Raw genomic sequence first — 24,305 nt, forward strand, 5'->3', positions numbered from 1 at the left:
GTTCCCCTTCCCCCATTCCCCAGCACTGTTCCCATTCCCCCAATTCCCCAATAAAAAAAAAAAAATCTTCAAAAAAAATAATAATAATGCTGGGTCAAGTGGCTATCCATGCAGGAAAAGTATTTTCCCGTCTATCTCATGATGTATACAAGATCCACTTCATATGAATTACAAATCCAAATGTGAAAGAAAAACACAGCTTCTAAAGAGACATGGGGAAATATCTTTGTGACCTTGAGGTAGGCAGTCAAGTCTCTCCAAGTCGCCCTGTGTCACTGGGGAGCCCGGCTGAGCCCCTGGGGTGTGTGGCTCCCCTGCCCCCACTCAGCCCTCTGGCTTTTGTCCCTCCCACCCACACACCACACCCCAGGGCTCCCTCCTAGCTCTCCAGGGAGGCACCACCGGAGTAGTTGGTGCATGTTTGGAAGCCTGGGGCCAGGGTGACAAGCAGGGAGGGAGCTTGACCTGCCCTCAGCGTCTTGTCCTGGGGCCGTTCCGTGTCACAGGAATTTGGCAGGACCTGGTCTCCTCCAGGGGAGTTCCACAGTGAAGAGCATAAAGCCTCTTACTACTGTCAGTCTGTTTCTTTATCCCTGGAAGGTAGCGCACAGCAGGTGTTCTACCAATGTTTGAGAAAAAGGAGAAAGGAGGAAGGAGAGAGAGAGAGAGGAAAGGGGGAGTTTGGTTCGGCTTCAGCCCCAGCAGGCCACAGCATCCATCCTACGCAAAGCGTATTTTAAATCCTTTCCACTGGAAAACAGACCGTGGCTCTGGAGTAGCCAGGAGTCCGTGCATTTCCGAGGAGGAAACGCATGGTTTTCCCTGTCTCCCGCTTGCATGTGTCCCCAGGGGCCGGGCGGGACCCCTGATGGAGGAACTTTCAGATGCCTGCTCCAGGCTCTGCACATCCCTGGGCCTGATTTACGCAGCCCAGGTTGTGCCAAGCACCACGCATCTTTTTTTAAAACTTTCCTGTTTATATAACTTCCTCTTCTTTAATTTTCACACTAGGCGTTTCCAGAGGAGAGGCTGATGTCACAGGGCCGTCTTCCAGATGTTGTTTTGAAATCAGTGTAACCATGGCATTGCTGGAGGCTGAGGAGCCCGGCTGGGCCAACTGAGTCACGCCCGGGCACAGGAACCAGGGCACTGATGGGAGGGTCCCCACCAGGAGGCGATGCTGGGCCCAGCGGTCACCTTGACCTTTGTGTCCTGGCACTTTTGACTTGGGACGCGCCCAGACAACTGAATCCCTCAGCTGCTTAGAACTCATTCCTGAAGAAGGGAACGTGGAGACCTGGGCTTCTGCCCTGGCCCCACCCTGTTTGCCTCACTGGACCCCACCGCACGGCGCCCAACCCCACCCTCCCAGCCTCTGAGCCCATCCACACCACGCAGTCAGGTCTGGACTTGTTTACTTCGAGGTCCTGCTCTCGGCAGCACCTCCAGGACTGCGGCCCCAATGCAGTCGCAGGTCCCTCCTCAGCATGCCAGGACTCTGGTCCGTGCCTGAGCCCACAGCCTGAAAGGGGACGGCGCACTCTGTCCCTGTGAGCACCGCGAAAGCTCAGCTCCCCACCCTGCCCAGCACAGGACGGACCCTTTGGTGCCCCGACCTCAGCAGTTACTCAACCGCTCAGGGTCGGTCAGTGTCCCACCCACCACACGCACGAGACCACAATGGACCACAATGGCTGGGCAGGGTGCTGACGTGGGCAGGTGCGCTCACGAAGTGATTACAGCTTCCTCCCGATAAAGCCCTACGGGTTAGTCACAGTCTCCATTTCACAGGGAAACTGAGGCCCAGAGAGGCAGAGTGACTGCCTAGGACCACACAGCTGCTAAATGGGGGAGCGGGGCTCACAGCCAAGCAGCCAGAAGAGTGAGCCCCCACGCCCTGGGCAACACTGCCCCACAGCAACAACAATGCCCTGGGACCGCCTTCCTCCCAGGGCTTTGGGGAAAGGGAGACAATGACAGAAGAGCCGTGAGGACATTTTTTAAAGCCAGGTGTGGTGCACGTGCAAACCAGAGCGACGGGAAAGGTGCAGCCACCTGCCACACGTCTCCTGCCGCAGCACGGCTGCCGAGAACGGAGCGCCAGGCAGGCTTCTGGGCACAGTGGACCCCGATGGCCATGCACTGCCCACTCTCCCCCACCCACCCCACCCCTGCTTGGTCAGCATCTCCAAAGAACATCACACCTTTTCCTTTCACTTTTCCAGCCCCCAGTGTTTCCCATCTTCAAGCACGGCGTCTCCTTGCCCCCCAATTGCTCAGGTCAAAACTTGCAGATAAACTTGCCCCATCTCTCTCCCCCTCCCATCCATCGCAAGTCCTGATGCCTTTGCTCTGAAAACAGATCCCAGCCCTGAGGCCTGTACCACAACCACCTTAGTCCGAGCCGTGTCCCATCGGCCGGGTTAGTGCCACCCCCTACACGCCATTCCCTGCTGGGCAGCCAGAGTGCTCCTTCATGGGTGTCAGGCCTCTGCTCCCTCTTCCTGCCTGTCCCCATCCTGGTAAGAACAGGACCCCAGCCCCGGCCAGCACCCGCCTCCGCCTCCGCCTCCTCCTCGAGGCTCTTTCCTTCATGTCTTCGCACATGCTGTTCCCTCTGCCTGCAACGCCCTCCCCGAGACGGTCCTCAGCTTCACGCATGCAGCCTTGACTCAAACGCCACTCAGAGGAACCTTCGCAATCAGCTTTGCAAAAGGGGCAGCGGTGCCTCGTCATCACTACCCCCTCATCCTTAGCAATCTCCAGAGCCCTTCGCTGTGTGACATTATACAGTAAGTAGTTAACGTGCATCTCACCCGGCAGAACAAAAGGGGCAGCGGGCAGAGACGGAGGCCGCCTGGCTCAGCCCGGACACGCGCTGCCTCCCTCTTCGGCACCTCCCACAGCACCCCGGAGTGCAGGACCCACCCCACCAGAAGCAGGTCCCCACAGTATCTGGAGCACAGCAGGTGCTCAGGAAATACTCGTGCAATTAAACAGAAGTAAATAATTCCTTCTAGGAGTCTGCTGGGATCCTGAGATGGTTTTGTGAATTTCGTGTATCTGAGCTCTAACCTGGGTAGACTGACACTGCCATGAATAAACCTGGCTCTCTGTCTACACGTCACATGATTTGTGCCACAGCAGGAGCCTGGTCAGGCTCCCCAAACCTGCTGGGCTGCTGGTCCCGCCTTCTGCCCTAACAATCAATACAAGTCCCACTGGGTGCCGGAGCAGCCTGAGCTGGGTGGGGCCCCCAGGAAGCTGCCTGTGTCTGGAGATGACCGGAGCTACCCTGCTGGGGACCTGACCCGGCCTCTAACGTGATGATACATGACATTGTTTACTCGGCATGTTAAGCAACCATCTTGCTCCGCTAGGAGGAAAGTTATGTGAAGGTGCAGGACCCCCTGGAAGGTGCTGCAACGCCTTCCCTGTGCTGCTGACAGTCACGTGAATGCGCCTGTGGGATGTGGCCCCGGGGTGTGGGAGAGCCCCTGCGCAGGCCCATCACTGAGCGATCCCAGCTAGCTCCACAGGTCAGGGTGTCAGACCCTCAGAAACCCCACCTCTGGGGGAAGGAAAGACCCCACACTGATGGAAACCAACTGCAGAGTACAATTCTTTACTCAGCCTCTGTCTCGTGGTCCGGCCTCTGCCACCTCACTGTCCAGCACAAGAGGAAACACTCTGAGTTGGGCAGTCTTCCCAAGCCCGCTTGCTTTTCCCCGCCCACCTCACTACAGCTGCACGTGCCCCTTCAGCACTCATACCCGTGCTGGCAGCAGCAGGGGCACCTGGGAAACGCCCGCCATCGGTACTTGGTGGCAAACTCACCCACCCAGCACCCCTGTCCAGCCCGACACAGGCCTCCTCCCCTGCCGAGGTCCCAGAGGTGGGACTAACAGGCTCTATGCTGGGTGTGATGGGGGCCGCCTGTGGGGTGCCAGACGCGGCCCGTCTGGACGTGAGAACCCCCCAGTGCCCCCACTGCTGAAGCTGGCATGTCCCACAGGGTCCCAGGCTCAGCTGACTACAGGCCCACAGTGTCTCACTGAATCCCTCAGGCAAGGTCAGCTGCGCCTCGACCCACCACCGTGCTCCCTGCTGTCATTTGGGAGACGCTGCCTCACATTTTTACTTGAACTCTGTGCCCTCCTGCCTTTGGAACGAAAGGGCTCACAGACTCGGGCTCACAGCAGCAGAAACCAGCCACAGGCTCTTCCGGCCCCCAGACCCCGGCGTACCTTGGTGAAGAATGCCCTCCTGCAGCCCTTGCCTCGGTCACTGCCAGCTGCTGGGACGGGAGTGGCCTCAGAGGACGGCGCCAGGTCAGGGATGCCGCCGGGCCGGGCCTCCGACGTGTCTGCCAGCTGCACAGAGGAGTGGAAAATCCCCTCCTTGGCCTGGCCCAGCGACATCTCAAAGGGGTCTGGGTACTTCTCATCGGGGCTGGAGCCGTCATCGCTGGTCTTCGCGTTACAGAGCATCAGCGACCTGGACAGCGCCCGGAACTTGGTGGGTTTTCTGCTCTTTCCAGGATGGCTGTGTGGCTCCATCCTCAGAGAGGAAGTGAAGCTGCCTTTCTTCCTTTCCTGGTCTCTGGCCTTTGGTGGACGGGTGGCGACCAGACTGGGCTTAGCCACCCCTTCATGGGTCCCTGGAGGAGAGAGAAGCCACGTGAGTGGGTGCTGACAAGTGGAGCTGAGCCGTGAGTGCCCGGTGCCCGTGGAGCAGGACACATGGGGCCACCATCCTGCAGGGTCGCCGGCCTTTCCAGGGTGCTGGCCACAGGGGGTTCTCCACTCCTGGGCTCATGGAGGCCAAAGCTCCTCTGATCCAAACCTCATCCCACAGACAGGGAAACTGAGGCACAGAGAAGGGAAGTGCAAAGTCAAAGCCACAAAGACCAGCAGAGCCGGCGATCTGTCACAGGAGGGCCATTAGAGATCGGAACCCGTGCCTGAGACCTTCATACGTACACGCCACCCTTCAGACAAAAGGTCACAGGGACCCCAGGCTACAGCGTGGGTCAGAGGGCGGAAGGGAGACTGTCCCTTCCTGTCCCGTCTCTACCCCTCCGGACTCCTGTGACATCGCCAAATAAACCCAGAATTCACGGAGCCCAGTGTGAGGACCGCTGACGTCTGTGCCCTTGTAACCTGCACCATCAGCGTCACCGTGAGTATGAACATATCCAGACCTCGTTCCAGCTTGTTCAGCCTCATTAGGACTCTCCAGGGTTAACCTGGGACTCGAAGTAAAGGAAGGGGGCGGGGAGATGGGGGTGGGGGGAAGAGAGAGAGAGAGAGAAAGACATGTGCTGGTCACAGCCAGCGCCAGTCCTTTAGGCGTAAGAGGAAGTGAAAGTGAATCAAAGTTTGTGTTAAAATCCTCCTGTGCTTTTGCTGGTGTTCAACAGGGAGGATATAGCTGTGTGGCTGATGAGGGCTGCCTGAGAATGAAGCCAACACAGGGGTACAGGCCTCACAGAGGCAGGGAGAGAGGCGGAGAGAAAGACTGAGTCCAGATGACATCATATGAGCACCTGGGTACAGCCATGCCTGAAGCCATCTCTCTTCAGTTTTGCAAACTAATAGAGTCCTCTTTTTGCTTAAAAAAAAAAAAGGTCCTCCTGGAATAGTTCTTCTCTCTGATGCTACTGGCATAGGGCATGGAAAACGGTGACATGCAGGGGCCAAGAGGCTGTTGGCACTGTCATTTACCCACCCCAGACTAGGAGAGGAGCCAGTACCCCCAGTCAGGGCTCGGGCTCTCCTCCCCTCCAGCGCTGGGCTCCGGCATAACAGCCTCCTGCATTTTTCCCCACCGAGCATCGCCACGGTCTGCATGGATCCTTGGAATGCAAACTCAATTCCCTTTCTCCCCCATATGCGCTCCCCCATATCCCAACCCACAATGGCTGTCCAGACAAAGGCAAGCTCACGCACTGGGCGGTCACCAGGACACAGACATTTGGGGACCTTCGGGACCAGCTGCGAGGCTGTGCACTTCCCTCAGTGCTGGAAAAGCCGGCTGCATGTGGAGCTGTGCTAATCCCAGAGGACCATTTGCAGGAGTGTCTGATGAGTCCTGGCAGTTTCTGCAAATAAGCTTTTCCAGAGGGAGCCGTGACTTGTGCGGCCTTGGCTCCCACGTGTGAAGGCAGGGTCCCGGGATGGGAGGCTGGCAGTGCTCTGGGGGCAAAGGTTAACCCTCTGGTCAAGGGCAACAACGGTGTACAAAATGAGCCTTGTCGTTATGGAAATGTGTAAGAAAGACAGAAGGGGACGAGATGCAGAGAAGCCAGAACTGGACTTCTGTGGGAGCCTGCTATCCCTGTAGGCCTGGCTTAGAAAGAGAGAGTGGGGAGAGAGAGTAATTGAAAACACAGCAGCGAGATCACATGGCTCAGCTTAGCTTCGGTACTTGTGCTCAGGACATTGGAACCAGCTATTGCTTTCTAATCAAACCAAATGTCGGCAGACCTGGGGGACAGGCCAGCCCCCTTCCCAGCCGCCTTGGAGGTCAGAACTCCTGTGCTTTCTCCGACTTTGTCCCACGCTCCACGAGCCATGGCCGAACTCTTGTCTGATTCTGTCCCTAGTGGATCCCCCACAGGACAGCCCTGTGGGTCCCCTGTGGTATCCAACGTGGCTAAGCTCCTAGGATCAGCAGCTGTCACTCCCCAGCAGAAAGCCCAAAGAACCTGCTTTTCCCCAGGAAAGGGCTCCCCACTCTCTGGACACCTTTCCCGCAAGCTGTGACCACGTCTGCTCTGTAACTGCGCCGTCCACAGCGCCCTAGGGCTGGAAGGGTCTCCCTCACATATGAGGAGACCCCGCAAGGAGCACGAGGACTGACTCATCACAGTGCCCAGTGGACGTTTGTACCAACTGTGGTTGCGTCGTCTTCTGTATGCAAAGTGCCACGCCAGGAGGACAGAGCTGGAGCACTAAGAAAGGGACAGTTCATTCCTTCAAAGGATCGCAAAACCTCCAGGGAGCAGGGTAAGTCAGACCTCCCTCCTCCCGTCCATCCTTCCCTCCCTTCCCACTTGTTTCTTCAGCAAGTCCTTGTTCAAAAACTCCTGAGTCCGTCGCTGTGCGGGGCAAAGCTAACCCACAGAGACGCCACCATGTTTCCATCTGGATACAATACACTTAATTCACTGAGACTTTTGAGGGTAAACAGCCACATGCAGAAAGGAACTGGTTGATGAAACATGTTTTAAATTTCTGAATTCTCCGACAGTGTCCTGTACCAAAAGCAATTTTTAAAGTTTGGTCATTCCAGCCCAGGGGGTAACTCTGGCTTGGACTGAAGACTGACTCAGAGATAAGAAACGAAGGGAGGAACTTGATGGTTCCGTCAATCAAATTTATACTCTTTGTATAGACTCTGAATCTCTCTCATTACCTGTTTCCTAGCACTACTGTTTCTATTTTGAATAAAACCACATATAAAACACACTTTCTGGCTGGTTATTGCTTTTATGTAAATTATGACTTTTGTATATGTGCATTTTTTTTTTATAACTACCAAACTTACAGTAATTTGGGGAGGATTTTCACCAAGAATAAATGCTGTTCACTAAATGCCCTCTCAGCTCCCACGCGTGGCTGTGGATCCTGCCTCTGGATTTCTCCACATGAAGAAGCCAATTCACGGCTTTCTTAGGACCGAGTCACCTATATTTTGTGGTTGTTGTTAAGTCTCATTAGAACACAGTGGACAATTCTTTTAATAGAGAGCTGGGCTGAGTGAGCTAACATTTTGTTTGGGAGTTTTGTATCTATATCCACACGTACAAACTGTGTTTTGTTTTCCAATGTATTTATTATTTTTCCCTTCCTGTATTTCTTATATTTGTTTGGTTCTTTTTTCTGTCTTCTAGAGTTTAATATTTACTTCCCTCATATCCATTCGTTCTATTTTAGAAATGACAGCGTACCATGCAGGGGTTACCTGCTCTGGCTTTACAGCCCAGCTAGACCTGGGTTCAAATCCTAGTCCAATTATTTACTAAGTGTCTGACCTTGAAAACCTACTTGACTTTTCTGTGACTCTGTTTTCTCATCTGTATAATGGGGACGATTGTAGTAGCCACCTTGCAGCAACTTTGTGGTAATAAATTGAACTACTGGGTATAAATCACTCAGCCCAGGTTGTTGGCTGGTTGTTACTGCCACCTTGTCAATACTTAAGCTAGAAAGTCCCCTGAGTATCCCTGTGGCTGCAACCCATGAGTGTGAAATATGATGTTCTAATTTTTATTTTAGAAATGGTAATTGCAGTTTTGATTTCTCATTTAAACTCAGTTCTTTAAACTGCTGGTTGTTATTGCTCATTTCTTGTGGTTAAATTTCCAAGATTTACCCTTGTTCTTGTATTTTTTTTACTAGAAAATTCCAGCTTAATTGCATCGTGGCCACAGGATGTGTCCTGGACACTTTTTATTTGTTGGGATTTATTGAGGTTCACTTTGTAAGCCAGTATGTGAGATGACTAAGTGTTTACATGTCCTGTGCACATTTGAAACAAATGGTTATTCTCTGGAGTTTCAAAAATGCATGTATTCAAATATGATGTTAACACACACACACATAAATATACAAAGGGTGCCAAAAAATGTATACACATTTTAAGAAAGGAAAAAACTGTATTAAAATTGTAATACAATGATTAATAATTGATTAATGCCATCTTTTGAACAAATGTCATACTACACATTGCTATGGTAACTCAATTCAACTTCCAAAAGTAAAACATAGATAACATCCCTTAAAATGTGTACATTTTGGGGAGGCTCCCAGTATATCTATTCACTCTTATAAGACATAGAATTTAAAACCTCAAAATCTTTATATTTTGTCTAAGCTGAAAAAGCACTGAAGTCAGGCACCTTTTTTATAACACACTTCCAAAATTTTTGTTTCACGTTATTTCAATGCCTTTACTGGAAACAGAGAGTTTTCTGATTTTCGTATCTCTGCTGTGTGCTTTTCTTTTTCATTTTGTAAAAAGTTCTAAATCTATTGGGTCGTCAGGAAAGTCATGACGTATTTTTCTGTGTTTTTCAATGCAAAAATGTGTCATGACTTTCCCGACGACCCAATAGTTACCTCAGTTTTTGTTTTATCTGACAGAAGTAGCACGGCCACCTCACTTTTGCTCCATCTTCATGGGCACATCCCCTTTATTTTTAACTTCATATGATTTAAATATTTCTCTTGAAAGTGGGATGTAATTGGATTGGGAGGGAGAGTTTGTCTCTCTGGGGGTTTTTTTATTTCCTGGTTTTAAGCTGAATCTGGGAATCTTTTTTTTAATCTATAACCTTACATCTCGTATCTTCTACATATTTAATATTAACCTTATACCTTATATGAATGTCTTAGTTGAGACACTTCCCTCTGACACGTTTTCTTTATGCCTGCCTTACTCCTGCCTCTTCTGGCCTTCCAGGCAAGTTATATACGCTTTCTTATCCTCCTTAATGGATTGGAGGCTACACATCCTGTTCTGAGATTACTGGTGGCTCTGTCAAGAATTTTTGAGGGCAGGATCTGAGCCTGGATTCTCCCTCTTCATCCAGTCCAACAATGAGCCTGTGTGTCACGGCTCTCCCCTCCTCACGGGGAGGTGCTGGGGACACTCCCACATCAGCCCCGTCCCAATCTGTCTCTGTAGTTCAAAAGGAATGACTGTTTGGGGGGCGTTACGTATTTCTTTCAGTATTATTTTTATCATTTATATTATTTCAAAACTCCTGTTAAGAAGGATGGTTGCGATCTAACTGAAAGGCAGTGTTCTGCCGCCCAGAGCCAGCTCTGTCAACAGCACGGGCAGCTGTCACCCTCTCCAGACTGGCTCTGCACCTCCTGTCATACCACTAAACCCTTCAGTCTCCAGGATCCATGCTTTCTCTACCCCCAGGCCTTGGCACAGGCAGACGCGGGTACCCTGCATGCTCTTTGTAACCTGATGAGGCTAAGCTTTCATCACTCTTCAGGACCCAGTTCTAGATGACACTTAAAGAGATACCCACGGCTGCCCAGGCCCCCAGGGCTGACCGGTGTGCTGTGAGAGCCTCCCGCCACCAGTACAGGACGACTCTGGATCCACTGCTGTGCTTGGTGACCCTGCTCACCTCGCCTGAACCCTGAGCTCCCGGAGGGAGGGCAGGCTCCCACCCACTGGATTCAAAGCTAACCACCAGGCATGTTCAGTGAATGACCCCTATGGACGCCTCAATAAACACGTGTCGAATGAGTGGGGAGGCTTGCACGGATGGCGTAAAGGTCCCCTGGCAAGTGAAGATGTGTGAAGTAGAACCAGACACCATGCAGCCTCAGCAGGATACCTTTGCCTGGACTAACCCTTATGGGGGCAAACGGTTCACTCAGGACCCGCACCTCTGGGCCACACCTGTGAGTTGCCCAAATCTGTGTTTGTTTGCATTACATTTAGGGTGACCATGAAGACACACAGAACACTGCGTGTAGACAGCAATGCAAACAAATGTTGTGGGGTAGTGTGTGTGTGTGTGTGTGTGTGTGTGCGCGCGCATGTTTGTAAGGTGATGCTTTTGGTTTGCACTCTGGTAAGGAATTACATATCATCTCTTTCAAGATTACTTCCATTTCTCTCTCTCTCTCTACACACACACACACACACACTCTTTTATCACCTGCTTTTGAGCTATAGCGGGACTCATCCTGAATTGGGAGGATGTCACTCGGCAAGAGGAAAGGATGGTTATGGGATCGGCAGGGTGACTGAGTTCTCCAACAGAAAGCAGCACGTTTATCAACTAAAGGAGCACCAACCCTTGGCTGAATCAACACAGGGATTAGGAGCCTGACCGTCACCTAAAGCCATGGAGTGACTGACAGGCAGAGAGAACAGGCTTCCTGCAGCCAGCATCAGACTGGCCCATGCGCCCTGCCTGCTGTGGAGCAATAGGAGGCCTCCCAGGGTGCCCGCTGCCTTTCTGCACCCCCCCACACACACACACATACACACACTCTGGCCTCCTTCCTTTCTTCCATCTCCTTCCAAGGATTTCTGATACGTCAGAAATCCCAGAACCAGGAGCTCCCAGGGCTGCAAAGACAAGTGACACCCCTGTCCCCACTCTAGCTCCCGAGCTGCTTCCTCCTCCCCTCACCAGGAGCATGGCAGCACACGATTCCCACCAGGAGACTCCGCTCCCACCAGACCCCAGCACAGCGCCCAGCAACCAAGACCCTCCCCAGGCCGCTCAGAGAGGCCACCTGGCCAGAGCAGCTGCCCAGGGCCCCTTCACTCACCTGGGCCCAGCTGCCTCCCTGCTCACAGCCCCCAGGGCTGCCACGTCCCTCGCTTCTCTCTCCAAATGGCCAGCAGTGACCGGTGCACCTTTTAGTCCAGGACAGCCTGAGGCCCAGGACCGAGCCAGCAAAGGAGAAATGAACGTGCTTTTCTCAGAGGCCGGGCTCCACGTCAGACCCCCGGCTCTGAGGGCCGGGGTGCTCTGTTTCAGCCCCTGCCTTCACCACCTGCTCTAGGCAGGTGACTCAGGACAAATGTGTCCGACCCAGCAGGGATTTGCTGGGACTTCCCACAGCAGCCATCTGACTTCTCCGTGGGAAATGGCTTGGTCCACAAGAGAGGAAGGGCTGCCAGCGCAGGGACTCTCTGCCTCGGACAAGGTCCCCCATCTGCTGGGCTGGCAGAGGACAGCCAGGGGCCTGCCCAGCACCCCAGCCCCAGCGTATTGCCTTCCCTGGAACGGCAGGAAGGGAACAAGCATTGCTCAGAGCAGACAGTGGGCCTGGGGCACTGCAGGCCCTTTATTTAAACATCAGCTCACACAGCCCGGCCGTCCATCTAGTGGCCACTGTCAGGCCCACTGGACGGGAGAAAAGGCACCGCACAAAACGTCACTGAACACCACCGAGACAGCATCCCTGGTGGCCCAGCAAGGTCACCCAGCCAGGCGGTATCAAGCCAGGAGTCCGACCCAGGCCCCACCCAACGCCAAAGCCCAGGCTCTCCCTGGGGCATGCCATCGCCTGTCTGTCCCTAACGTAGGGAACTGGCCCTGGGGAGCTGACGCAGCTCAGTGGTTCTCAAGGTCTGGCCCCCCGAGCTGGCAGTGTCAGCATCAGCCACTAGAAATGCAAGTTCCCAGGTTGCTCCGGGTCCTCCCGCGTCAGAAAATGTGAGGGGTGTGGCTCTGTTTCCACGAGCCCTGCAGGGGGTTCTGCTGCCTCTCAGGTGTGGGGACCGGGACCTGACTTACACAGAGCATGTGCAGAGCCACAGCACACGGGACAAGGCGCTTCTGTTTGTCCTATTGAGTGATCCCATGTCCCCTTGGAGACCGGAATCTAAGGGCGACATTTAACCCATCGGCCCCCTGATGCTCGTCCCACACATGGCTCCTAAGCACAGCTTCTGTGAGCCGTCTGCACGTGCCCATGGGGACTTGTGTGTGTCCCTCTGTGAGCCGTCTGCATGTGCCTTTGGGGACTTGTGTCCCTCTCTTGTAAAGAATGGAATGCTCTGGGCCGCTCACCACCAAATGTCTCAGGGTTCCCTGGGGGCTTTAATGAGGAGTAGGTGCCACCCGTAGGAGCCCTTGGAATTCCATGCGAGGCTGCAGAGACCCAGCCACTGCTGGGGCACCAGGCCACGGTGCCAAGGGAGGCACACTGGAGACAAAGCTGCCTTTGTCGGCGGGCGTGGGGACAGTGCCACATTACAGCTGTGTGTGGCGTGCAGAGGAGGCAGCCTCAAGTGCAGGGAGTGTGGGCCTCAGCATGCCACCAGCTCTGCCCACCCCCAGCCCCTCTCAGTTCCCTGGGCACAGCAAAGCTGGGGCTCCTGGGCTGCAGGCCCCAATGCTGTCTCGCTGGCAGAAGGGCTGGGAGGCAATGTGGCATCCCAGGCCTGCAAGCCTTGCCCTCCCAGATCCTGAGGACGAAGGGCCCCACAGCCTCCCTGCCTCCCTCGTCAGCTATGGCTGAGTCAGTTCCTGCCTCTCCCTGATACTGGATGCTATGTTCTTGCTCACTCTCAGGAGGTGAATTCACTCCAAAGTTCAGCTGAGACCCTGCCCAGACCCTCAGTGACACACGGTAGTTTGCACCTCAGTGTGGAAACTATATCACATCTGTGCCCCCAGGACCTCCTCCAGGAAAGGGGGAGTCTTTCCACAGTGCCCAGCACTCTCCACAGGCGAGCTCCCCGGGCCTGCAGGGAGGGAGGAAGGTGGCAGGAGAGCTGCTTGGTGAGAGCTGTGGGAACTCGGTCCTGCCTCAGCTGTGGTTTCCTCACCTGCCTCATGCAATTACACAGAGTGTCACCGAGGGACCGAGTGTCACCGAGGGACCGGGACGATGGAGGAAGAAGCCCCTTGCTAACAGCTCTCAAGTACGTGGTGTCTGGAAGAACCACGTGCTATGCCATCATTATTTTACTTTTTCGTTGGCATGCAGACCACACCAAATCCATGCCCACATGATCTCCCGCATGGACCTGTGCGCACGCACACAGGCGCACACACACAGCTCCATCGTCAGTTATATTATATAAAGAATGGCTACCATCTGCACACAGTTGGCCGCGCATCAGACACTCTGACAAGCACTTCATTTTATCGTCTCACCGGCTCCGTGGAGCAGGTTCCGCTTTATACCCACTGTACAGGGAGAGTGGCGAGGACCAGCAGCGTGCCTTTCTAGAGCGCACAGGTGCTGGTGGCCGTGCGGCCTCTGGGCGCACCACAGGCACTGCCACCTGGCAGGTCTGGGGCGAGATGCACATTCCAGAGGGGAGACAGCCCATGGAGGCAGAAACCGCTTAAGAAGAGATTCTGGTGTTTGCTCAACTTTCATAACCAATGACCTCCATGGTAACACACAGACCATGTGGAAAACCAGGGCACAGAATGACAAGCCACTTCTGCATGTCCCGTCCCACACAGAGCCATGTGACAACGTCCTCCTGGGGAGCCAGCAGCTTCTGGGACTCCACCACAAGCTCCATTTATAAGATGATGTTTTCACTTATTTTATAAAGCTAGGGGTCTATGTTTCCTCTGATGCTTTCCCTCCTTTTTTAATTACTAAAATCATGCATGTTTGCTGTAGCACATCAAAACATTCCAAAGGCAGAAGGAAATGTCCTTGTTCTTTAAAACCCCACAGCAGGCTCATCTGTCGCTCATTAGATAACAGCAAAGCAAACAGGGCGGGGTTTGTTTGGGGTCCGAGCGGCTTCGGCCCTGGCCGCTGTGCACGTGGGCAAGTCCCTCCATCTCCCTGTCTCAGTATCCTCCTCCACAAAGTGGGAACAATGACCTAACAGGCGCCAGGGCTGCTCAGAGGCGCAGCAAGGAGCTACCCAGCGTTCTTTACAAACCCTCAGGGAGTCTTGACGCTGTGAACTTTAGGCCATGAAATGTCTGTCATGATGCAAATGTAATGTCACAGTTTTAGCTAGAAACGGAACACCATCCTACAATGATAATGAATTCTCTACCTGGTTAGCACGTCCAGCTTAAAGTCAGAGAAGGTGGAGGCTAGGAATCTATGGTGAAGTCGGACACCGGCATTTATGGACACAGACCGACCCTGAGGCCCAGGGAAGGTATGCGGCCGTGACAAGGTTGCACAGGCAGGGTGTCTCGGTCACCTGACTCATACTGCAGGGCTCAACACCTCTACCTCTGATGCACAACATACAGATTCAAACCAAAAGTCTTACTTTATATGAAAATTCTAAGTAGAGCGACTTCTGGTCAAGATGGCAGAGCAGGTTAACACAGTGCTCACCGCTTCACATAACCACCTCAAAATTACACCTAAAATATAGAGCACCCCCTTTCAGAACCACCTGAAGACGAGGGGAACCGAACTCCTATAACTAAGGACACACAGAAGCAGCCACGTCGAGACTGGTGGGAGGGGAACAGACACGAAGCGATCTGGTCCCACATCCACGGTGTGGAGGTAAGAACCCAGAGGGCTATCTCAGCTGCGGAGGCCCCCGAGGAGTCAGGGGTCCCAGCTACAACAGAGGCCCCACAACAACTGGCTGTGAAAACCTGCAGGGCTCCGTTGGCTGAGATGGTGGGCTGCTGCATACCCAGGCGCCCTCTTCAAGGGCCCGAGCACAGACTCTCACTCACAAACACTCGCCCTAAGTTCAGGCAAAGGGACAGCAGCTCAGCAAGTCCCAGAAATATCCAGGGAGGAACTCAATTGTCTGGCTTCGGGCGGGGACAGGAGCAGCTCCTGCAGGACAGGTGTGCTGGCAGGTGCCACTGTTCCTCTGTTGAGCTGTCTGCCCTCCCAGCCTGCAGCTGTGTCCCCATCAGTCTGGCTAACACCACTCACCCCCAATTCGCGCTGGCCCGAACCTCTGTTAGTGGCTGTCCTTACAAGCAGCTGGCCTTGCTCCAGACTTTCCTAAAATCTCTCAAAGGTCCACAAACCCCAAACACACAGTGGCTGGCCTCGGAATGGCCTGCACATCTTGCTAAGTGGCCCCAAGCCGGGCACGAGCAGGAGCTGGCATGGGTTCACGGCATAGCCTCTCCCAGGTGCCTCCAAGCCCAGCATAGGCAGCTGCCAACCACAGCTCACTCTGTAGCTCCTACCAGGTGCCCCAGGCCAGGCACAGGCAGCAGCTGACCTGGGACTGCACCAGAGCCCCTCCCAAGAGGCCCCAGGTGGCTGCCTCAGACCACACCAGACCACAGCCTAATTAGCTCCACAAATGACACATCCAAAGGGTGGACTTGTCAGGCACCAGAGCCTCACAAAAACCAATCCTGCACAGCGGAGTCAGACCCCCACAGCAGTTCATATGCTGAAGTCACAGCCAGTCAGCCTGAGGGTCAGTCCCACCTACTGGCATGTCAACAGCAATTGAGGCTCAACCACAACAGGAGGGCACACACAACCCACACAATGGACACCCCGGAGCACTCAGCTGAGGTGACCAGGGAGACTGCCCTAGGACACCGGCTACATAAGGCCACTCTGCCAAGACTGGGAGACGTAACAGCCCTATCTAATACATAGCTACAAAGACAGGGAGGCAGCCGAAATAGAGAGAAACGTGTCCCAAATGAAAGAACAGAACAAAGCACCAGAAAAACAACTAAACGTAATGGGGACAAGAAATCTACCAGATATAGAGGTCAAAACACTGGTTATGAGGATGCACAATGAACTTAGGGGAAGAATAGATGAACTCAGTGAGAACTTACACAGAGACAGAAACCATAAAAAAGAACCTCTCAGAAATGAAGAATATAACAACTGAAATAAAAAACACATTAAGGGGAATCAACATCAGACTAGATGAAGCAGAGGATTGAATCAGCAATTTAGAAGACAAGGGGAAACACCCGATTAAAACAGCAAAAAAGGGTTTAAAAATGAGGACAGTTTAAGGGGCCTCTGGGACAACATCAAGCATATCAACATTTGCATCATAGGGGGACCAGAAGGAGGAGAGAGAGAAAAAGATTGAAAACCAATTTAAAGAAATAATGATGAAAAACTTCCCTCACCTGGCAAAGGAAACAGACATACAAGCCCAGGAAGCACAGAGTCCAAAACAGGATGAATCCAAACAGGCCCACACCAAAGCACCTCATAATGAAAATGCTAAAGGTTAAAGACATAGAATCTTAAAATCAGTAAGAAGAAGGCAACTAGTTACCTACAAGGGAGCTCCTATAAGACTGTCAGTTGATTTCCCAACAGAAACACTGCAGGCCAGAAGGGACTGGCAAAGACCTAAAACTAATAGTACTCTACCCAGCAAGGCTACCATCTAGACTTGAAGGACAGGTAAAGAGCTTCCCAGACAAGAAAGAGCTAAAGGGGTTCATCACCACTAAACAAGTAGTAACAGCAATGTTAAAGGGACTTGTTTAAGAAGATAAATATATATATATATATGTATATATTAATAAGATGGCAATAGCTATGTACCGATCAACAATTACTTTAAAAGCAAACAGATTAAATGCTTCTTCAATCAAAAGACAGAGGGGGGCTGAATGGAGAAGGAAACAAGACCCTTACATCCACTGCCTACAAAAGATTCGCTTGAGATTGAAAAATGCACACAGGCTGAAATAAAGGGATGGGAGGAGATATTTCATGCAAATGAAAACAAACAAACAAAAAAGCTGAGGTAGTAATACTTAAACCAGATAAAACAGATTATAAAACAAAGGCCATAACAAAAGACAAGGACATTTCATAATGATAAAGGGACCAAACCAACAAGAGGGTAAAACCCTTGTAAACATCCAGGCACCCAACGTAGGAGCACCTGAATATATAAATCAGATGTTGATGGACGTAAAGGGAGTGATCAGCAGTAACACTATCACAGGAGGGGAGCTTCACCCCCCTCATCATCTATGGACAGATCATCCAGACAGAAATTCAACATGGAAACAGCGACCTGAAATGACACACTAGGTAACATGGGTTTAATTGATATCTTTGGAGCATTTCACCCCGAAACAGCAGAGTATACATTCTTTTCAAGTGCACCTGGAACATTTTCCAGGATAGACCATGTCAGGCTACAGAACAAGTCTCAATAATTTAACAAGACTGAAATCATATCAAACATCTTCTCCAATCACAATCATACTATGAAACTAGAAATCAATTATAAAAAGAAAACTGAGGGCCAGCCGAGTGGCACGTTGGTTAGGAGTTAGCTTGGGAAGCCAGCTCTGAGCAGCAGGACCCCGGTTTGGATCCCACATGAGAGCCAGTGACTCTGCGCCCTCTACAGCTAAGATGGTGAACAACAGCTCGACCTGGAGCTGGGCTGCTGTGAGTCGCCGGCGACAGCGTAGGCTGCAGTGGAGCTGGCCGGCAGCAGGCGTGTGCTTTCGTGAGCTGCCATGAGCCACTGTAAGCAGCTGTCTAATAGGCTGGCAAGCGACTGCCTCACCTGGGAAGAGCTCAATGATCACAATACCAACATGGGCCAGTGAAGCAACGTCCTCCACAACCAGACTGACGAACAAAGAGACAGCAACTTGTCTGTTCCCCTTCCCCTATTCCTCAATGCTGTTCCCCTCCCCCAACTCCCCGATTTTAAAAAAAAGAAAACTGAAAAACAGAAAAATACCTGCTCCTGAATAACATGCTACTAAATAATAAATAAGTTAATGAGATCAAGAAATAAATCAAAAGATACCTTGAGAAAAATGAAATCACAACCACCCCAAATCTATGGGACACAGCGAAAGCAGTCCTAAGAGGGAAATTCATAGCAATTCAAGCCTACCTGAAGAAACAAGAAAAATCTCAAACAATCACCTTACACCTAAAGGAACTAGAAAAAGAATAAACAAAGCCCAAAGTGAGTAGAAGGAAGGAAGTAATGAAGATCAGAGTAGAAGTAAATGAAATAAGAGTTTAAAAACAACAATACAAAAGATCAATGAGACCAAGAAGAACTGATTCTTTGAAGACAAAATTGAAAAACCTTTAACCAGGCTCATCAAGAAAAAAGAGGACTCAAGTAAATAAAATCAGAAATGAAGAGAAGTAACAAATGACACCACAGAAAAACAAAGGATCATAAGAATTACTGCAAACAATCATATGCCAACAAACTGGACAACCAGGAAGAAATGGATCAATTCCTAGAAACATACAATACTCCCAGACTAAGTAAAGAACAGAAAATCTAAGCAGACCAATTAACTACTAATGAAATAGAATCAGTAATCAAAAAACTCCCAAGAAACCAAAGTCCTGGACCAGATGGCTTCAAGGGTGGAATTTACCAGCCATTCAAAGAAGAATTAACTTAATCTCAAACTATTCCAAAAAACTGAAGAGGAGGGGAGGCTCCCAAGCACACTTTATGAGGCCAGCACTATCCCGATTCCAAAGCCAGACAGAGACATTACAAAAAAAGAGAATTATCAGTGAATATCCCTGATAAACATAAATGCAAAAATCCTCAACAAAATACTAGCAAAACAAATTCAGCAATACATTAAAAGGATCATGCACCATGATCAAGTGGGGTTTATTCCTGGGATGCAAGGTTGGTTCAATATATGCAAATGAATTAATGCGATACACCACATAAACAAAATGAAAAATAAAAATCATATGATCATATAAATACATGCAAAGAAAGTATGACAAAATCCATCATCCATTTTTGAAAAAAATTCTTAGGCAAGTGGGAATAGATGTATCACACCTCAGTGTCATAAAGACCAGATAGGACAAACACACAGTTAACATCATACTCAGTGGTGAAAAGCAAAAAGCATTTTCCTTAAGAACAGGAACAAGACAGCCTACTGAAAGGGAGAAGATATTTGCCGATGAGAGGATAATATCCAAAATATATAAAGAACTCATACAACTTAACAGCAAAAAAACAAAAAATCTGGTTAAAAAATGGGCAGAGGACATGAAGAGACATTTCTCCCAAGCGGACATACAGATGGCCAATAGACATATAAAAAGATGCTCAACCTCACTAATAATTAGAGAAATGCAAATAAAAACCACAATGAGATGTCACCTCACTCCTATCAGAATGGCTATCATCAATAAATCAACAAACAATAAGTGCTGGCGAAGTTGTGGAGAAAAGGGAACCCTGGTGCACTGTTGGTGGGACTGCAGATTGGTGCAACCACTATGGAAAACAGTTTGGGGGTGCCTCAAAAAATTACAAGTAGGTCTACCTTATGGCCCAGCAATTCTCTTCCAGATATTTATCCCAAGAAACCGAAAACACTAACTTGAAAAAAATATATGCATCCCTATGTTCATTGCAGCATGACTAGCGATAGCCAAAATATAGAAGCAGCCTAAGTGTCCATCAACGAACAAAGGGATAAAGAGGAGGTGGTACATTTATACTATGGAGTATTACTCAGCCATAAAAAATAATGAAATTTTACCATTTGCGACAACATGGATGGACCTAGAGGGTATTATGTTCAGTGAAATATGTCAGAGAAAGACCAACACCATATGATCTCACTTACATGGGGAATCTAAAGAACAAAATACACAAACACACAAAACAGGAACAGGCTCATATACAGAGAATAAACTGACGGTTGCCAAATGGAAGGGGAACTGTGGCGTTGGGTGCAAAAGGGGACGGGATTAAGGAACACAAACTGCCAGTTATGAAAACAGTCATGGGGATGTGAAATGCAGCACAGGGAAGATGGTGACAGTGTAATAACTGGGTGGTGCCAGACGGTGGGCACTAGACGTATCAGGGATCACTTCGTAAGTTATATAAATGTCTCACCACTATGCTGTACACCTGAAACTAATACAATATTGAATGCCAACTATAATTGAAAAATAAAAGTTAATAAGATTCTAGCTGACTTTTGTAGCGGCCACGTGGCCCTCTGTCGGGCCACCCCTTCTTTCACTGTCTGCATTCTGGGCTTTGCATCCTTTCACAGTCATATTTCATCAGTAACACACTGCACAGTTGTAACAAGATGCACATGCCCCCCACCCACCAGCAGCTCCCCAACTCCCGTCTGCAGCTCCGGGCATTGCTCTGAGTTCTAAAGTCTCTTTTCCTCCCACCTGCTCAGTATCTCCCCTGGGGTCTAACGGGCATTTCCTAACTGGGGCCTCAAACGGTGCACTGGATTCCCCCAGTGACTCCTATTCCTCCCCAGGCTTCCGCCTTTTGGGAGTTTTCACCATCATCCACTGACTGGCGTAACCCCAAAAACCAGGGTCCACGGCTTACTTCCTGGATTCAGGTCTCAGGTGTCTCCCTGGCCAGGCGGGTGATGGTGCTGACGAGGACCTCTGGGACCAGCTGAGACCCCAGGACGGTTCCTGCATCAGGACCTACCTCCCAGGGCGGCCGTGAGACCAAGGGCTCATGCTCGTCAAGTGCTTAGCTTAGCGAAGTGCCGCCAGAATTAGCCAGAATTCTTCACCATGACCCTCTGTCGGTGACTCTCCCATCACTCCAGCTAATCAGCGACCCCCTGCCGGCTCTGTCCCTGCCTTCCCTGCCACTGGCCCCACTGCACCCCTGTGGCCTCTGCCCGGCTGCTACACTCACCTTCTGAGGGGGCTTCTGGCCCCTGCTTGGGCCTCCATAATCCATTTCCACACAAAAACCAGGTAAGTTGTTTGGGGTTTTGGGGTTTGTTTTTTTTTTTTAATATAAAATGGATCATGGCCCTCCCCCACATAAAACCCTCACAGAACTTTACAATGCTTTCATCATTTCTTTAATTTTTAAAAAGAGGCTTTATTTCTGAGTGCATTTTAAGCTGACAGAAAACTTATGCAGAAAGTACAGCGAGTCCCCAAACACACCACCCAGCATCTCTCCTGTTAGCGTCTTGCATCGCTGGAGAACATTCTCACCACTGATAAATCGATACTGAAACTGTATTATTAACTAAAGTCCACAGTTCACATCAGGGTTCACTCTTGGTGCTACACATTTTGGGGGTTTGACAAATGCATATTGCCAGCAGCCACCATCACAGAATCCCGCAGAAAACTGTCGTTGCCCCCAAAATGCCCCGTGCCCCTTCCTAGACATCCCTCCCCAAGAACTGGCATTGTTTTCAAAGTAAAATCCAAATTCCTTACCATGTTCCAAAGATTTACACGATCTCGCCCATTTATCTTCCCTTTTCTAAGAAGCCAAGTCCATGTCACCCCATGGCTTTTGTCCAAGCTGTTCCCTCCTCCAGATCTCCATATGGTGGCCTTTTCCTGCCTTGCCATCCTAAACGGGGTCCTTCCAGGCCACCCCGTGGGAGCTAGCCCCCGGCACCGCTTACATCTCCCTCTTGTAGCTCCTTCACAGAGCTTGTCACCATCTGAGGGCGTCCCGTTCGTCTACTCAGGTGCTTGGGTACCATCTCTCAGTCCCAAGGAGGCCATGAGCTCCCCAAACGTGAGTTCATCGGCCTGCTCCCTGCAGGGTCCCCAGGACATGCCTGGCACATACGGGCCCAATAAACATTTACTGAATGAATCAACCCAAACTGAATGAATAAATAAATGACTAATGCCATGTAGCAAGCTTCTACATTTGTTTGTATTTTAGAGTTTACAAAGAGCTCTTACATTTTCTTAATCTAATTTATGTGATTAGGCTCAGATTTAGATGAAACTTAAAAAAAAAAAAAACGTATTCGCGCGCTCTCTCTCTCTCCTGGCGCCTCAAGGCTACATGTTTGGAAATAGTGAGAATGTTTCCTCCAAAGGAAGAGAGTTCACTTCCCAGAGCTTCAGAGAGGCCCTGGGCTGGACAAGCAGAGGACCTGGTTTAACTCACAGCCCTGGGGCAGAGGGAAACCCTGAGGGATACAGAAGCTGGAGTGGTACAGAAACAGCCACCAGCCTCTCTCCGCACACTGGCCTGCACGGCTGGCCCCAGTAGTCTTCCTGACGAGGAGGCAAGAGGGGGCAAAGGGGAGAAAACGACTTCCCCAAGGCACAGAGCCAAGGCAGGAACCCAAGCTTCCACGACCACCCCATCCAGATAATCCTTGCCCTTGAAATAAAAGCTGAAACAATGCACCACGCTGGAGATCCCGCCCCATCCGAGTCAGCGGGCACACAGGTGGGATTAGAGAGCGTTCAACGGCACTCGCGGGGAGGTCTGGGCTTGCTGGGACCCTCCCCGCCCCCCTGTGCCAGACCACAGAGAAGGGCAGGTATACCGAGTGACACACCAGGGGAGAACGTTTCCCCAAAGCAGGACTCCGCAGGGGTTTGGGGTCGTGCCTTTCACCAGGGCGTGGACACAGCTGAGTCCCTAAGGTTGCTGGATCTTCCTGGATGCCAGGGGGCCCGCAGCCAGGAGCCCGGCCCCGCCTTTGTTTTCAGGCTGGACAAGGGGCGAGCGTAGGTGAGCGTGCTGGGCCGTGCAAGCCTCTCTGCCCACACAGCTATCTGAGGAACGCCGCTGCCAGCCTTGCATCAGAAAGCAACATTTTTAAAGATGAAGAAATCCCTACTTTCTCTTAATTTGTTATTGTCATGACACGACTGAGTCAGTAAGTAAACATTTTGAAGCCCTGAGGTCGCAGGCTTGAAGCCACTCCGCGTGCTCCATGGGCCTCCGGCTTCCCTGGCAGCTCTCACGTGCATTCAGGGCTCAGCGTCCCCCCTCCAGGAAGCCTTCCCTGAAGCCCCCTCCCAACTCCCTGGCTGCATGAGGGGCTGCCCTGTCCCTGTGTCTTACCCATAACTGAGTTGCCTGCTGCGGGACTGTGCCTTGTGCCTTGCTCTGTAGCCCTACACAGTCCCTGGCACAAAGCAGACGCTACGTAGCTGTCAGAGGAAGGGGTGAGGAGAGGGAAGAAAGCTCAGGGAGAGAAGGATCTTTGTGGTCAGACGCACAGACCTACAGACAGGCGGACAGAACCAGCTGCGGGCCGGGGTACACACACATACCCTGGCCACACAGGCAGGGCAGCGCTGAGTTTCCAGCCCCAGGCCCCAGCCGTGTGACCTGGGACCAGCCCCGCCCCCCACGCCCCCAGCATCCGCGTTCTCGCATGTACAGAGCGTTACTGCAGGAGATCAGAAAGCTCTCACCGCCTGACACATGGTGGTGCCTCAGACACGGGCTCCACTTCCCCCTCACAGCACTCCGCCTGCCTGCAGAGGGAGGGCAGGATGGCAAGGGGTGGGGGGGAGCCAGAAGCCCCAGGGACCAGCGCCGCCGCCGGTGAGCCACTCTGGTGGCCGCTGTGTCCATCTTCCCCGTGAAAGATGCACTCCCGGCCTGCAGCCCCTAGGCCAGTCTGGACTGCAGCAGGGGGCATGAGGCAGCCCTAGTGGAACAGCTTGGCACCATCACCCCGACTGAGGGTCCTTGGGGACTCTGCGGGAGGCACCGGGACACATGAACATACACAGTCCTTCCCACCACAGGGTCCAGTCCTGTGACAGGGCCCCTGCTCCATGTCCTCTGTGCTGGCCTGTCCCTAACCCCGCTGTCAGGACCCAGCCCCATGGCCCGTGACAGCCTGCACCCTCGAGTGCCCTGTCGCCTGGTGCCAAGGTCTGCACTTGAACCCATGGTGAGGCCTGCCCAGCAGCACTGGGGGCCTTTACGACAAGGGTGCTGCCCCCACAGCCGAGGCAGGATACAGCAGGAATTGTACGTCATTTAACAGGGCTCTGCATTTAGTGAGACGGTATATATTACGAGTAAAAACTGAAAGCAACTGAGAAAGGGGCACAGTGAGCTTTCTGGGTGATGGCCATCATCGT

General features: G+C 51.6%; 1 protein-coding gene across 3 annotated transcripts in view; it reads right to left on the bottom strand.

Moving 5' to 3' along the window:
* The window catches only part of IL16 (interleukin 16), an 86,564-nt gene that overhangs the window by 46,511 nt on the left and 15,748 nt on the right, over positions 1 to 24,305 (bottom strand). For 2 of the 3 annotated variants that reach the window (XM_019640098.1, XM_019640099.1), the window contains one exon: positions 4,248 to 4,660. In XM_019640098.1, coding sequence (XP_019495643.1) covers positions 4,248 to 4,660 — 413 coding nt within the window. Of the gene's footprint in view, positions 1 to 4,247; positions 4,661 to 11,315; positions 11,598 to 24,305 lie in introns of those variants that run through there. The other variant, XM_019640100.1, reaches the window with a different exon arrangement.

The sequence above is a fragment of the Hipposideros armiger genome, unplaced genomic scaffold (genome assembly GCF_001890085.2).
Source record: "Hipposideros armiger isolate ML-2016 unplaced genomic scaffold, ASM189008v1 scaffold_48, whole genome shotgun sequence".
Classification (NCBI taxonomy): Eukaryota; Metazoa; Chordata; class Mammalia; order Chiroptera; family Hipposideridae; genus Hipposideros; species Hipposideros armiger.